A 16,606-nucleotide genomic window follows, 5' to 3' on the forward strand; every position below is an offset into this window, starting at 1 on the left:
TCTTTCACACTCTGCTCTTTAAAAAGAACATTTAGATTGATTTCCAAGAGAGGAAGATAGAGGAGAGACAGAAACATCAATGTGAGAGAGAATCATCGATGGGCTGCCTCCTGCACGCCCCCCACTGGGAATCTAACCATGACCTCCTGGTTCATGGATTGATGCCCAACCACTGAGCCACACCGACAGGGCCACGCTTTGATATATATATATATATTTGATTTCAGAGAGGAAGGGGGAGAGAGAGAAAAACATCAGTGATGAGAGTGAACCATTGATCGGCTGCCTTCTGCACCCTCCACTGGGGATTGAATCTGCAACTTGAGCATGTGCCCTTGACCAGAATCGAACCCAGGGCCTTTCAGTCCTCAGGATAGAGCGAACCCCTGGGGCCGCCTTGCCTCTTCATTGCCGCTAAGGGGATAAGGAAGAGCCAGAAATAAGCACAGCTTGAGTGCCAGTCACATCAGACCCGGGCTGTAGGGGTTCCGCCGCAGCCATCCATCGGCCATGGCTCCGTGGGCTCCGTGGCTTTCGGGGGCAGCAGGGCCAGCGCCCCGGGGGCACAGAGAGGTAACAGGAAGGAGGGGAGCAGGGGCCCAGCCTCCCCAGGACGCCCTCCCTGTGGGAGAGGAAGAACGTGGCGGAGTGCCGCTGGCTCAGTGGGTGCGGGTCAGTGGGGGATGGAGCTGAGGTGTGACTCAGTCCTGCTGTGAACAGAAAGGGCTGGACCCGCGGGTGTGAGAGCGCACAGACTGGGGGACCAGCTGGGAGGACAAGAGGAGGAAGAGGAGCTGCCCTCCAGCCCGCTTGTCCCTGGGGCACGCCTGCCCCTCCTCGGGGTCGGGAGGCAGCCTGGCCCGGAGGCCCTGCGGGGGGAGGGGGAGCGGGAGCCGGCCTGGGCCCTGAGGAGCTCACCCTGCGTCCCTTTTGGTTTCCGTCCATTGGAAGCCTCTGCCGGTGGGGAACGAAAACAAGTGATTGTGGACTGGAGAGTGTAGTGGGAGGGGGAGGAGTGGATGAGGATGGGATGGGAGGCCCTGCTGCTAGGCTTCGGGTCGGGGTTCTCTCAGCGCCCAGCTGGGCCTGGCACAGGCACAGCCGGGGTCAGTGGTCAGTTTGCTCCCACACGGCCTGCCATGCCGGTCCCGCCACTCACGGGCTCTCCTCTTGCAGTGTCCTGCTGTGTGGGCGCCTCGGGGGCTTACACTGAGATCAAGAAAGTGGCCGAGGAGAAGGTCACCCTGCCCTGCCACCATCAGCTGGGCCTCCAAGAGAAGGGCGCCCTGGACATCGAGTGGCTGCTCACCGACAGCAAAGGGAGCCAGAAGGCGGTAAGTGCTGCCTCTCCCCCGGCCACGCCCCCTATCCCCTGGCCACGCCCCTTCTCCCACTGGCCACGCCCCCGCCTATCCCCCTCGCCACCCCCTCACTTCTCCTCAGCCCTCTTGTTTCTCATGGGGCCACAAAGGGCTAGAATTGCTTTTTGCCTTTTTGTAACCCTCACTCCAGTATGTTTTTTAATCTTTAGAAAGAGCGGAAGGGAGAGAAGCAGCCATCAGTTGCCTCCGTATGTGCCCCAACCGCGGATCCAACCTGAAACGCAGGCTGTGCCTTGGCGGGGCAGGGAGCTGCCATCCTCTGGGTGTGTGTCCGATGCTGCCAACGGCCGAGCCGCAGGCCGGCGGGGATTGCTTTTATCTGGCAGGAGGTCAGACTCTGGACAGGGAACTAAACAGAGAGCGTGTTGGGTCCTGAGGATGAGCGTCTGTTCTCCGGGGGAAGCAGGCGCTGCTGGGAAGCCCTCTGTCACTGCCCACCCGGGAGCCTGCGCCGTGGATGTCCGTCCACGAGGAGCCCAAAGGCAGGGCTCCGAGCGCCGGTCTGGAGGCAGGACGAGGGCTGAGGGCGAGCCGGCTCCGCCTCCCTGAGACGCGGGCACCTGCCCGAGCCCCCCCTGGCGGTCCTGACTGACACCCTCTGCGATGGGGTCGTTCGGTAAACAGGACACAGAGGAGCAGGCACAGGACACGCGTGCAGTGGTTAGCCTGTAACCGCCAGCGAAGGAGCAGTGCCCACGCCACAGCTGGAAACCGAAGGAGCTGGCCCGGGTCTGGCGTGCAGGTGCCTGGGCCCCCGGGCCGCGGCCGCCGCACTGGGTGGGACGCCTGGCCCTGTGAGCAGGCCTCGCGGCACCTGCTCCTCTCGACCCCGGGCTGGCCTTCCTGGGGGCTGAGAATAGTGACCTGTTTTCCCCTTCCTGCCCTGGCCGGACCCCTCAGCCTCGCTGCCAGCATAACTATCCTCCCCGCCTTTACCCATTGACTTATTGTTTTAAAATATATTTTATTGATTTCAGAGAAGGGAGAGGGAGAGGAAAATAGAAACATCAGTGATGAGAGAGAATCATGGATCGGCTGCCTCCCGCACGCCCCACGCTGGGGATGGAGCCCACAGCCCAGGCCTGTGCCCTGACCGGGAATCAAACCGTGACCTCCTGGTTCATGGGTCAACGCTCAGCCACTGAGCCCCACCGGGTGGACTGCTTTCATTTTTGTGATGAAAGTTTTGCGATTTAAAAAAAAATGTCTATAACCTAGGAAGCTGGCCTTAGATTTTCCTTCTCCTACAGAACTTTACCATTTCCCAACTAAAAGGCGAAAAGCTGTCCTTTCCTCTCTCCACTGTCTACGTTTTTGTCATAAGATGGTTTTCACGAGCAGAAGCTAAGGTTTTCACTGAACATGACTCACAGGATCCCTGTTGGGGTTTAACCTGCTTAGAGGGCCGCCCGCGTCGCCTGGGGATTTTGATCCCGCGTGTCATTTTGTTCTGTCGTCGCCCACGGCTCTGTTCTCTGCGGAGCAAGGTCACCCTAACCTGAGCCTGTCTCGTCAGTCCCACGGAGGGCGGTCTGCTCTAATAAAAATCAGGACTGGCTCCTCTCGCCCAACTTTCCCCCAAATGCTCTTATTAAACTGAGAAGACAGAGTGCTTGGTCACGTGGCCAAGTGAGCCCAGGGGTCAGGAGGCCTCTGGTGAGGAGAACCCGGCTCCTGTTCTGGCGTCCCCCTGACGCCAGGCTCCGCCACTCCTCCCCCAGCCTCACTCTCAGCGAGGCGCCCCCTCCCGCACAGCTCTGTTCACACCGGAGGGGTTTCATGGTCGTGGAGAGCTAGCCTTCTGCGGAAGGGTGGGTGGGGCAGATGTCTTGAATGACCGTTCATGGGGGTTCGCCTAGTGACTTAGTCCAACCTCGTGAAGCCTGCACCTGCGCGCCGACCGAACCCTGGGGGCACAGGGTGAGGCCCCACTTGCCCGTCAGCCTGGCGGCTAGAGCCGAAGGCGAGAAAGAACCCCGGCCGATACTCTCGGTGGCGACCCATCCTGCTCTCTCTGAAGCCACGAGGCCAGAGGCCAGACAGCAGTTCAGGCTGCACTTACCCACGTGCCCCGCGAGGCCCTGGGGTGCAGAGTGAGGGAGACAGGGCCCCCAGCTCCTTGGACAGCAAAGTGGCATCCAGTAATTAGGAACATATGTGCACGTGTACGCAGAGCACGGTGCGTGTTGGCTACATGCCAGGCACAGGCCGTTGAGCACCTATGTCGTAATTCGACGGCGCCCGTGGGACTGTTGGTCGCATTTACATGCCAGGAGCTGAGGCTGAGCGCACGGGGAGCGGTGCTGAAGGTCGCCCGCTTTGCATTCTGGAACCAGGCACTCTGGCACGGGTTCCACCAGCTGTGCTGCCTTCTTTTTTTCTTTTTTTTTTAAATATATTTTATTGATTTTATTGATTTTGTACAGAGAGGAAGAGAGAGGGATAGAAAGTTAGAAACATCAATGAAAGAGAATCATCGATCAGCCGCCTCTTGCACGCCCCCCCACTGGGGATGTGCCCCCAACCAAGGTACATACCCTTGACTGGAATCGAACCTGGGACCCTCCAGTCCGCAGGCCAGCACTCTGTCCATTGAGCCAAACCGGTTTTGGCTGTGCTGCCTTCTTAGATACTGTGACATTATACCACGTGCTCTGCAGGAAGTAAGGAGGGTGCAAGGAGAAATTATTCCAGACGGAATTAGTTATGCAAAGACCCGATGCTGAAAACAGCTTGGAACTACTGGAAGTTCTAAAAGATTAAAAATCAATTTAGTATACACCAATGTTACCTCAATAACAAACAAAAAAACACTATTTTAAAAATCTATTTCTTTAAATTCAGTAAACGGGGACTCCGCTCTCTGCGGCAGCGCAGTGGAGAAGCCAGTGTCAGCATCGGGATCAGAGGCTGTTCCGGGTGGAGACGGGGACCCATGGCCAGAGCAGCTGCCGGAGGGGGAGGGCGGCAGGTGCTCCGTGTGGGAAGGCGCCTCTGACAGAGCCTGAAGGGCACCTCTGGGTGCGGGGGAAGGCGGGCCTGGGTCTGGGTGCCGCAGAGCGGTGTACGCGCAGACACAGCCTGAGCCTGCGGCGGGGCAGGCCGGAACAGGGAGGCGTGTGCATGCGAGGGAGCTTACACTTTCTCCTCGGAGGCCATGGAGGCTTGAAGGATCTTAAGAGCGAAGGGACATATGCATTTTAAAGCAATCACTCTGGCTCCGTGCGGCACGCCGGGTCAACTGGGGGCTCGAGTAGGAGCAATATCAGGTAAACGATTCAGGCTGTGCAAGGCCAAGCCTGCAGTTACGGAGGCTGCGCTGTAAAGAAGGGGTTAATCAAAATGTAGTATGTAGCTCTCACCGGTTTGGCTCAGTGGATACAGCATTGGCCTGCAGGCTGAGGGGTCCCAGGTTCGATTCCGGTCAAGGGCATGTACCTTGGTTGTGGGCACATACCCAGTAGGGGGTGTGCAGGAGGCAACTGATCGATGTTTCTCTCTCATCGATGTTTTTAACTCTCTATTTCTCTCCCTTCCTCTCTGTAAAAAATAAGTAAAGTGTATATGTTTTTAAATGTAGTATGCAAAGTGGCCAAGCTTGCTCGTGTCCAGGAGCTGGGGTAAGAGTGAGGTGGCTGAGAAAGGCGGGGGCTGGAATGGGTATGGCACAGAAGGCAGGCTAACCAGGCCATGAACCCAAGTCCAGCTTTGCTTTTGGATCTGAGCAGCGTGCCTCCTCCGGTGTGTGGGACGCACAGATCCGCAGGGAGCGTGTGGGCTGGTCAGCAGGCTCAGCGATAGCTGAATTTCAGCCTCGACCGGATGACATTAGACGCCAGAGCTTTCCTTCCGGTTCTAGGGATGGAAACGGTAGAATTCCAAAGCCGGAAGGACCGCCTCCCCAGGGTCGGTCCGGGACACGGGAGGAACCTTTCCCCTCTGTTTTCGGATGGAGACGTTGGGACAAAGCGTTCCAGTCCCTGTGCCAAGCCTCCTGGCCACGCTCCACCCTCCCCTCTCCCTCTAGATCAGCAAAGCCCCGATCTAAACGGAGGGGGCTGGCATCTGCCGCTCTGCGGGGCCTGGGACCCGGCTGTGCCAGGGAGCTGAGCCCCCGCCTGCCCCCTGCATCTGGGGCAGGTCCACCGAAAGGTCAGCAGACAGACAGCCCAGGCAGCTGGACGCATGCATTTCATTTCCTGTGTGTATGCTCACTGCTCTCCTGTTACACCCTGATCAATGGCTAAGTCTCCACACCGCCTTTCCTAGAACTAAAAACAGAATGAGTGGGAGACACACAAGCTCCTGAGATTCAGCGTATGTCTGAAAAAAATGGAGCCAGAAGGCAAACCGTGTCAGAAGTGTGTGAAATTCAGATTAATAAGCATTAAGGTCATTTTAGAGTTGTGTGACCTCTGCTTTCCAAAGACATGGACTACTTACTGCTAGTGATCTCTTTTTTCTTCGCTAAATGTGAGGGCAGGCTTTGGAGAAGGGGAGAGAAGCCACCACCAGGAAAGTCTCCGTACACAGAAGGGATCTCGTGAGCTTTATCCGGAGGCCTGAGTAGATGCTGTTTAAGGAAAAATAAACAAGGGAGACATTTTAGAAGGAGAAGGCAGCATGATCTGAGACAACGACATGGCAGAGGACGTCACCGGAATCTAGAAGCCTCGGGTTCAGGGACGAGCCTCTTTAGAAATAGGGGGGGGGGGGGGGGGGGAGGGAGGAGGAGCGGTGGTTCAGACTGCACACCGGCTGTAGGTGTCACCTCAGAGGTCAAGCTTTGTTCCACAGTGTGCACAGGGACAGGGATCGGACGCTCTTAGCCAGGGAAGGTCCACTTACAGATGTATGGAATGGTTACTGTTCAAGGCAGGGGTCCTCAAACTTTTTAAAGTGGGGGCCAGATCACGGTCCCTCAGAGAGCTGGAGGGCCGGACTATATGAACTACTAATTCCTACTGTAATGCCTCGGCTGCGCTCACTGCCCAAAAAACCTGGCGGGCCGGATCAGACTCCTCTGCGGGTCGCATGTGGCCCGCAGGCCATAGTTTGAAGACCCCTGGTTCAAGGGGTACTGGTTTGGACAAATTCGGAAACCTTAGGAGCTTTCTGAGTGCAGAATCAGAGTAATAAAAGCGATTGGGAGCTCAGTGGGTGTGGCTCAGTAGACTGAGCATTGACCTGTGGACCAAGGGGTCCTGGGTTCGATTCCTGGTCAGGGCGCATGCCCATGTAATGGGTTCAATCCCGTCGGGCATGCAGGAGGCAACCGATGGATGTGTCTCTCTCATCAATGTTCCTCTCTCCCTTCCTCTCCGAAATCAATAAATATATATATATTTTATATATATTTTTAAAGCAATTTTGTCCTAGCTGGTTTTGCTCAGTGGGTAGAGCATTGGCCCTGCCCAGGTTCGAATCAGGTCAAGGGCATGTACCTTGACTGCAGGCTCCTTCCAGCTGGGCCCTGGTCACAGTGCATGCAGGAGGCAACCAATCGATGTGTTTTTCTCACATCAATGTTTCTCTGTCCTTCCCTCTCTCTCCCACTCTCGCTAGAATCAATGGAAAAATATCCTCAGGTGAGGATTAAAACAAAAAACAAACAAAAACACGAGTGTGAGTGCTTACTGTCTCATTTCCAAAAAGTCCCATGAAGTAGTTGATGGCTGTCTTAGAGTTAGGCCCTTCCGGTGGAAGGTCAGCTAGCTGCCCGGGCGGGTGCGGCGGAGTGGAGTGCCATTGGATGCCGCCTGTTAGACCCGCAGCCCTGTCTCTGCCCGGCAGCTTTCTCCACCTCAGGTCCCTGGAGTGGATCCTAAGCAACAGGCACTTTGCTTTAACGTGGATAGAGCATGCGTGGCACATACATATTCCATGAAACGTGTTTCAGTTACATGAGTGTGCTATGTGTGTGCTGGTTCATGGAAAAAATGCTTTTTCCCCATCTCTATTGCTGAAAGTATTACATATGCCCCCTTTCCCCCAGTGGCCCCATTTATCCCGCCCCCACTCCCCGAAAAACGTATTTCTTAATGTAAGTCTCTTCAAATTTTTTCAAAGCTCCTGCTGTAATATAATTTTTAAAATATTACTGCCCAGCCAGCATGGCCCAATGAGTGAGCATCAACCTGTGAACCAGGAGGTCACGTTCAATTACCGGTCTGGGCACATGCCTGGGTTTTGGGCTCCATCCATCCCTGTTGTGGGGCCTGCAGGAGGCAGTCGATCAATGATTCTCTCCCATCATTGATGTTTCTATCTCTGTCTCCTTCCTCTCTGAAATCAATAAAAAATATACTTACAGAAATTATTGATTGATTGCTACAGAAGGAGAGAGAAACATCAACTTGCTCCACTTATTGGTACGTTCATTGGTTGATTCTTGTATGTGCCCTGACCAGGGACCGGCCCACGGCATCGCTGTGTGCACTCCCCTGACAGCCTAGAGCAGCTGCAGTGAGAGGACAACCCCCTCCAGCCCCCCTCCTCCTCCTCCTCCTCTTCTTCCTCCCCCTCCTCCTCCTCCCCCTCCTCCTCCCCCTCCTCCTCCTCCCCCTCTTCTTCCCCCCTCCTCCTTCTCCCACTCTCCTTCCCCCCTCCTCCTCCCCCTCCTCCTCCCCCTCCTCCTCTCTTCTTCCTCCCCCTCCTAACTTCTCCCTCTCTTCTTCCCTCCTCCTCCCCCTCCTTTTCCTCCCCCTCTCTTCCTCCTTATCTTCCTCCCCCTCCTCATCCTCTTCATCCTCCTCCTCCTCTTCTTCCTCCCCCTCCTTCTCCTCCTCCCCCTCCTCTTCCTCCTCCTCCTCCTCGTCCTCCTCTTCGCCTCCCCCTCCCCTGAGCCTTCCCCTCCCCCAGGCGCAGTACCTTTACCTTCCTCTCTCCTAAGCTCCACCGGCCCTAAGCCTCTGTAACATTCCTTGTTTTGTTCAATGTGTTTTTATTGGCTTTAGAGAGAGAAGAAGGGAGAGAGAGGGAAACACCCATCAGGTTGCCTCCTGTATGCACCCTTGGCCCAGACTGAACCTGAGACCTGGGGGGGTGCCCTGACCCGAAACCCATCCCTCGACCTTTCAGTGCACCCGGCACCCCTCAACCAACCGAGCCTCCCGCAGGCCAGTAACTTTCTAATAAACGTTCTCTTCTAAAAATAAAGAGGTAAAGCCTGGCTGGCGGGGCTCAGTGGTTGAGCCTATGAACCAGGAGGTCACGTTCAATTCTTGGCCAGGACACATGCCGGGTTGTGGGCTCGATCCCCCAGTGGGGGGCATGCAGGAGGCAGCCGATCCATGATTCTCTCTCATTATTGATGTTTCTGTCTTCCTCTCTTCCTTCCTCTCTGAAATCAATAAAAATATATTTAAAATTATACTTAAGTAAGTAAATAAGTAAACAGCTAGAGTCCATGCCTACTAAGGCTCTCTAACTGTTTGCTGGCCTAATGTAGACAAAACTATTTCCTGATGTCAGTCCGAATCGCAGAATTAATAAAAAGAGATCTCCCAGACAATGAGGGTCACCACCCTCCCACGGCTCACAAAGCTACCGGGAATTTCCCACTTGCTCTCCATCCAGCATCTCTCCATCCGTACAGGGAGCACAGACGGCTTCCTCCGGGTGAGTCGCCCCACTGGGTGCGCGGACTGCGAGAGGAAGAGACAGCGTTCGGTTCCGAGTGACCCGAGTCCTTCTTCCGCCCCCGCCCCCGCCCCGCCCAGTCTGGGAGGGACCGCAGCTTCCTGTTCCCGTGGCCGACGTGCTCGTCCTCTCCCCGGTCCCCCGGTTTGGTGTTTGTATGGCCACTTCTTCCAACTCCCCCCTCCGCCACACACACACACACACACACACACACACAGACAGACACACACACACACAGACACACAGACACACACAGACACACACAGAGACACACACACAGACACACACACAGATACACACACAGACACACACACAGACAGACACACACACACAGACACACACACAGACACACACAGACACACACACACACAGACACACACACTCACACACACTCACACACACACTCACAGACACACACACACACACACTCACACACACAGACACAGACACACACACAGACACACACACACAGACACAGACACACACACTCACATACACAGACACACACACACAGACACACACACACTCTCACACACACACACAGACACACACAGAGACACACACAGACACACACAGACACACACTCACACACTCACACACACACACACTCACACTCACACACACACACACACACACACACACAGACACACACAGTCACACACACACACACACACACACGCACACGCACACACACGAAACGTGTCCGTCCTGCCGACTGCAAAGGGTGTGGGGCCGGGAACGCCCTGCACACATTTCAGTCCAGGGCCCCACAGGGCCTAGGAAGGCTGGACGCGGTGCAGGCCACAGCCTGGCACATGAGCTCAGCTGGGTGTTAAGGGATAAAAATAGAATAGAAACCCGTCCCTAGCCCAGCACTTCCCCTGGGCACACCCAGTCCACTGGGCAACACAGTCCTTGTTAGTGAATCCCGCAGGCCCCCTCACCCCGTGCACCCATCCTGCCCACTCTGGCAGGATTCCACTCCGGGGGCCCAGTTTCAGATTAAGGCAAAGGCACGCTACACTATTAAACAAAGGACTGGCCTTTAATCGAAGCCATTTATTGGAGAGATTCGCCCCGAGTCTCCTCTTTAACTTTTCACCCTATCCTGCGCCTTTTTCCTTCCTGACTGTCAGGAGTTAACATCTGGGACGCACTGAGGACGGTGCCCGGCACCAGTGCATGTCGCGCCCATCCATGCTGGCTGGAGACGTGAGCCCTGGCTGAGCGCACTGCACTGTGTAGTCAGGTTGCTGTTTCTACGTCTAATTCACATTCCTGAACCCAGAGCCAAGCACCGCGCCTGGCCCCACCATGGTCAAGATTTCACCATGAAGTCAGTGAGATGGTTTGCTCAGTGGGTAGAGCATCAGCCTGTGGACTTAAGGGTCCCAGGTTCGATTCCGGTCAAGGGCACATGCCCAGGTTGTGGGCTCAAACCCTACCCAGTAAGGGGTGTGCAGGTGGCAGCCAATCAATGATTCTCTCTCCTCTTTGATGTTTCTATCTCCCTCCTCCTACTCTTCCTCTCTGAAATCAATAAACATATACATAAGAATTATTATACTACTAATTTTCTCAGAACATATGAGCAGAAGCCGGCTTTAATTCATTCCAAAAACAAAGGATGTGCAATCTAACCCTTTTAGGCTTTAAAAGGCCGAGGCCTTGCCCCAAAGAGACTTCAGAGATAGGATCTGAACCCAAGGTTCCTTCAGCTAGCTCCCCTCCTTTCCCCGCCTCCCCCATAGCTGGCAGCGTCCACGGAAAAGAATGCAGACGCTGGAGGCAAGTCTGTGGGAGTCCACAGGGGGCCCTGGACTGAAACTGCCCTCAGCACTCCCCCTGGGCGCTTGGGAGCCCTGAGGGGAATTCTCAGGCTGGGGTGGCGGAGAGAGCTCTGTGGATCTGAGAGGGGACTTAGGTCTCCGGAAGGCACCCTGCCCCCACCCTCCCTTCCTCATCCTCCCTCCCTCCTCCTCCCTCCCTTCCCATGTGGTTTCAAGTTTCTACCGGGCCCAGGCCCAGGCTCTGGGCCGGTGCAGTGGGAAGTGGAGGGAGGCTGGAGTGGGAAGAGGCTGGGCTTGGCTGTTAAACTGAGGTCCCAGAGGACAGTCCTTTATTTGGCTCCGAGGTTGGTGGTACGTCTCTCTGAGTTCTGTCCGCGTAAGAACGTCCACACCTGCAGAGAATTTAATAACAATTTCTTTGAGCCAGGCCAGTGTGGCCCGGTGGTTGAGCATCAACCCATGAACCATGAGGCCGCTGGTTCTCTGTCAGAGCACAGAGACAACGGGCAGGGCTCACTTAGGCGAAGCTAACCTTTCACTACAACGTTCTACAGGCCACACCGGTGGGGGCGTGCAGGAGGCAGCGGATCCATCCGTTTCTCTCTCCTCGGTGTTTCTGCCTCCCCCTCTCCCTTCCTCTCTCTGAAAATCAAAAAAGGATTTAAAAAATGTTATTTGAATCCAAAAAATGATACTTCTGGAACAAGATCTCCACAGACTGAGAGAAATGCCTCAGAGATAACAGTTTGGGGCGGGTTGTATTTGAAATTAAAGGGGGTGGCACCCTCCCTCTCGCTGCCTTTCCTGTGTCTCCTCCTCCCCCAGGCCGGCTCTCACCTTCACCCTCTCTCTCCAAAGTCCCAGGGCCCTTCGTTAGCCTCCGTCACTTCCTGCCTGAGCCTGTTCCTCCTGCCTCTGCCACTCTAGATAAACGTCTCTTACAGAAAAGGAAAGAAGGGGAAGATTCCGGAAGGCGGCGAGCGAGGCGGGCCAGAGGACAGGACAGTCCCATCACCGCTCTCCAGAGGGCGGTTTTCTCATGTCAGAGGTGTGTTAGCCAGATGCACAGGAGCCTCGCTCACGGCCCAGTAACCTGCTCCCGCAGAGAGCTGCCCGGCAGGGCCGCCGGGACCTGCCGCTGGGAGCTTAGGACCAGCTGGCCCGGCGGGTCGCGTCCCAGTCCCCTCCCGCCACAGAGCCCGCCCGGCTGGCTCTCCGGGGTGGACGCCCCCCCTTTCCCCCGGCCTCTATCTCGCCCTCCGCTATTTCATCCGGCCTCCCGGCTTTCCACGCTGCCCACACGCTTGCTCCCAGCGCAGTCTCACCCCTGAACCTCGGATCTATCCGTTTGGGTGTCTGACCAATACCTCCACGCAGTGAGTCCAAAACTAAACGATCCCGCCCACCCTGCCCCCCGCCCCCAACCTGCTCTGCCCAGTTCCCCTCTTTGTTGACGGCAATTCTCTCCTTTCTGGTTGGTGTCAGAATCCGGGAGCAGTCCTGGACTCCCCTCTTTTTCTCAAACCACAATGTACATTTAAACGGAGTGGTCAGGTACACGGCTGGTGTGGCTCAGTGGTTAGAGCATCCGCATGCAGACTGAAGGGTCTCAGGTTGGATTCTGATCAAGGGCACATGGCTAGGGGTGCAGGAGGCAGCCGATCACTGATTCTCTCTCATCGTTGAGAGTATTTTTTTCTCCTTCCTCTCTGAAATTGATAAAAATATTTTTAAAATAAATTAATAGTCATTTACCCTGCCAGTGCGGCTCATGGTTGAGCATCGACCGATAAACCAGGAGGTCACAGTTTGATTCCAGATCAGAGCACATGCCAGTGTGGGGCGTGCAGGAGGCAGCTGGACAACGATTCTGTCTCCTCAGTGATGTTCATCTCACTCCCTCTCCCTTCCTCTCTGAAATCAATAAGACGTGCGAAGTGCGGTGGTTAGTCTGTGGCCAAGTCCATTTGGTTTTTCTTCAAAACACATTCAGCACCTGACCCCTGCCCAGCCTTCTGCCACCCCTGACCTGCGGCTCTCTGAGCCTGGTTCTCGGTTTCTGCTCTTGGCCTCCTGCAGCCATTCTCAAAACATAACCCACATCAAGCCGTTCTCCGCTCAGAATCCCTGTAGTGGCCGCCATTTCCCGTGCAGTGAAAGCGTCACCTTTGAAGTGGCCCGTGAGGCCCTGTGGTCTGGCCCCTGCCTGCCCTCGCCTCCCCTTCTCCCGGCTCACTCAGCCCGGCCTCTGGCTCCGCAGACAGGCCAGGCCCTCCCCCGCAGGGCCTGGGCACGGCTCTCCCAGGCAGCTCGGGGCCCGTTCTGCCTCTCCTCACGTGTTTGCTCCAATGGCACCCTCTGGCGAGGTCTGCCTGACCACCTCATTGAAGTCGCAGTCTGTCCCCCTGACCCACACCCCTCTCTGCCCTATTGTATGTCTGATTCCTGTCACTGATATCCCAGCCTCACCACTGGGTGACCGCTCTTCCCTCTGGCACTCTTCCTCAATCCTTACCCTGGGACATTTTCCACTGATTGATTATTTATTTATTAGAAAGAGGGGAAGGGAGGGTGAGAGAGAGAGAAAGAGCAATGTGAAAGAGACACATCATGTGAAAGATGATACATCGATTGGTTGCCTCCTGCACATGCCCCAACCAGGGTCGGGGATTGAACCTACAACCGAGGTACGTGCCCTTGACTGGAATCAAACCTGGGACCCTTCAGTCCATGGGCCACGATCTATCCACTGAGCCACACCTGCCGGCGCCGGTTCTCTCAGCTCCTGAGAGTCCTCATGCTCACCAATTGCTGAGAAGTGTCTTTGAAGCGTTGGCCTGAGCCTTTGGGAGTTGCGGAGAACTCTGTCCCAGAAAGACCCCTCCCTCCCCCTCATCCCAGTCAGAAGGAACCCCTCCCCCCATATTGTTGGTGGAGGTTGTTATTCAAAGGAAAACAAAACAAAACAAGAAGCTAGAGGGGAGGACAAGCCCTTCCCACCCAGAACAGGTAATCCAATTCCAACCAGCAGCTATCTTTAAACAATGTGTTCATTTACATTTGAGTGGCTACACCTTTTGATAGCCTAAGGGCAAGTTTACATGTAAACAAGTTTGCTTCTCAATTCCCAGGGCAGAAAAAACAAGGTTTAAAATTATTAGATTTTAAAATTTATTCTTAGAAGTGTAAAGTTTATTAATTAAAACAACAACAACAACAAAAAGGAGATTGAAAAACCTGATGAACAATATTAGCTGTTGATTGTTGTAGAGTCGGAGATACGGGAGGGGAGTGGACTGGCAGTCCTTGGGGAAAGGGGGGGTGGTGGATGCTGGAAGAGACTGAACATGAACTGTGCACCTATGGATGAGGACAATGGGGGGTGGGGAGGGGGCGGGGGGTGGGGAGGGGGCGGAGGGTGGGGTGGGAACCTGTTGGAGGGGGGAAGAAATGAGGAACCTTTGTAAAAAAAAACACACACAAAAAAAAAACAAGAAGCTAGGAAGGTTTTAAACTTGAGAACACAGGACGCACTGCGGGTATGAGGGGCATGGCGGAGCCTTGGTTTAAATGTACTGAGTATGAGGGGCCTCCAAGAAGTCACGTGGAGCCAGGGGGCATGGGTGGGTTCCAGGTCAGGCTCCATCCTCGGTGGGGGGCGTGCAGGAGGCAGCAGATCAGTGATTCTTATCATTGACTAGAGGCCCGATGCACAAAATTCGTGCACAAGGAGGCCTTCCTTCCCCCTGCTGCCAGCACTGTCTTCCCTCCGGCACCCGGGACCGGGCCTCCCTCCGGCACCCGGGACCGGGCCTCCCCCCGGCACCCGGGACCCGGGACCGGGCCTCCCTCCGGCACCCGGGACCGGGCTTCCCTAGCAGCCCCGGCCGCATCCGGAAGGTCGTCCGGAAGGACATCTGGTCTAATTAGCATATTACGCATTTATTATTATAGATGTTCCTATCTCTCCCTTTGCCTTTCTCTCTCTGTAATCAATTTTTAAAAAACAACAGAGAGCCGAAACCGGTTTGGCTCAATGGATAGAGCGTCGGCTTGGGGACTGAAGGGTCCCGGGTTCGATTCCGGTCAAGGGCATGTACCTTGGTTGTGGGCATATCCCCAGTAGGGGGTGTGCAGGAGGCAGCTGATCAATGACTCTCTCTCATCGATGTTTCTAACTCTCTATCTCTCTCCCTTCCTCTCTGTAAAAAATCAATAAAATATATTTTTTTAAAAAAACAAAATAAAAAACAGAAAAACAAGAGTTTATTCATCTATGTATCACATATGTAACACTTGGGAGTACCCAAAGATGAGTAATTCAAAGAGGTAGTTAGGCCCTGGCCAGTGTGGCTCAGTTGATTGGAGTGTCTTCCCATACACCAAAAGGTCCTGGGTTCAATTCCAGATCAGGGCACAACTCCAGGTTGTGGGTTCAAGCCCCAACTGGGGTGTGTAGGGGAGGCAACAGAAAGATATTTCTTTCTCACATGGACGATTCTATCTCAAATTGAAGCTTCCCTCTCCTTTTCTCTCTCTAACGTCAATACAAATGTATAAAAATTTTAAAAAAAAAAAAGAGGTGCCTGGCTGGTGTGGATCAGTGGGTGAACATTGACCCATGAACTAGGAGGTCATGGTTCCATTCCAGGAGGCAACCGATTGCTGATTCTCTGTCATCATTGATGTTTCTATTTCTTCCTCTCCCTTCCTCTGTGAAATCAATTTAAAAAAAAAAAAAACTTTTAAAAATATATTTTATTGATTTTTTTACAGAGAGAAAGGGAGAGGGATCAGAGTTAGAAACATCGATCAGCTGCCTTCTGCACACCTCTCTACTGGGGATGTGCCTCCAACCAACCAAGGTACATGCCCTTGACCAGAATCGAACCTGGACCTCTCAGTCCACAGGCCAACACTCTTATTTACTGAGCCAAACCGGTCAGGGCTCAATAAAAATTTTTAAAAACTCTAAAAGTGAATTCTTCATATAGAAAGATGGAGGAAAGGGAGTTTTTAAGTGGAAAAATGCAATGGGCAAAGGCATTTTTGAAAAGAAAGCACAACTCATTTTTAAAATAATGTAATCTGATTGCACTCAGACGTGAGGCAACTGAATAGAGATTGGGAAGGTAGAGCAGAGCCATGCGGAGGTCGCTGTGTTGTGGGATCGAACCTTGGAGTAAAAATAAGACCACCGGAGGCTGCTAATTGATTAAAAAAGCAGGCAAGGACTTACTGAACTGGCCAGGACGGCCGTGAGAGCACCACACGCCGGTGGAGTCCACACTCAGGACTGCGCGTGTTACAGGTGTAGGCAGTCCTTTTAAAGGTCCAAACCACAAACATTTCCTTTGTTCCAAATTCTAAATTCTCAGAACAGCCCGCAGGGTCGTTCTCAGCCACATCCTGCTGTACAGTGGAATAGGCCCTCTCTTGCGATAGCAGATAGATGGTACAGAAGCAGGCCTGCGCGAACGTAATCTCTAAAGATTATCTGCAGTTTCCACTCCTGGAGCTGCTGAGTCAGTGGCAATCAGTCTCCTGTGGTCCTGAGCCACAGGCACAGGAAAACTGCCTTAGCCTCCAGGTCTCAGTCTGGAAGCTGAGGCAACTACTATTGTGTAAGCAAGCAAGCGAGTGCCAAAGCCAGAATAGCGGGTTGAAATTCAAACAGCAGTTTTTACCTAAGTATGGCTGCTACCACACTTCAGCTGGTCAGCATGCAGAAGTGTGGGGGCCATTCCAGGCTTCTGAGCTGGAGAAGAGCGATGTGAGTTCTGCATTAATATT

General features: G+C 54.2%; 1 protein-coding gene across 1 annotated transcript in view; it reads left to right on the top strand.

Moving 5' to 3' along the window:
• CLMP (CXADR like cell adhesion molecule) overlaps positions 1-16,606 on the top strand; it is an 87,962-nt gene that overhangs the window by 56,307 nt on the left and 15,049 nt on the right. The window contains exon 2 of the mRNA XM_084867342.1: positions 1,177-1,334. Coding sequence (XP_084723468.1) covers positions 1,177-1,334 — 158 coding nt within the window. The remainder of the gene's footprint in view (positions 1-1,176; positions 1,335-16,606) is intronic.

The sequence above is a fragment of the Pipistrellus hanaki genome (assembly GCF_964339955.1).
Source record: "Pipistrellus hanaki genome assembly, chromosome: 19".
NCBI classification, from domain to species: domain Eukaryota; kingdom Metazoa; phylum Chordata; class Mammalia; order Chiroptera; family Vespertilionidae; genus Pipistrellus; species Pipistrellus hanaki.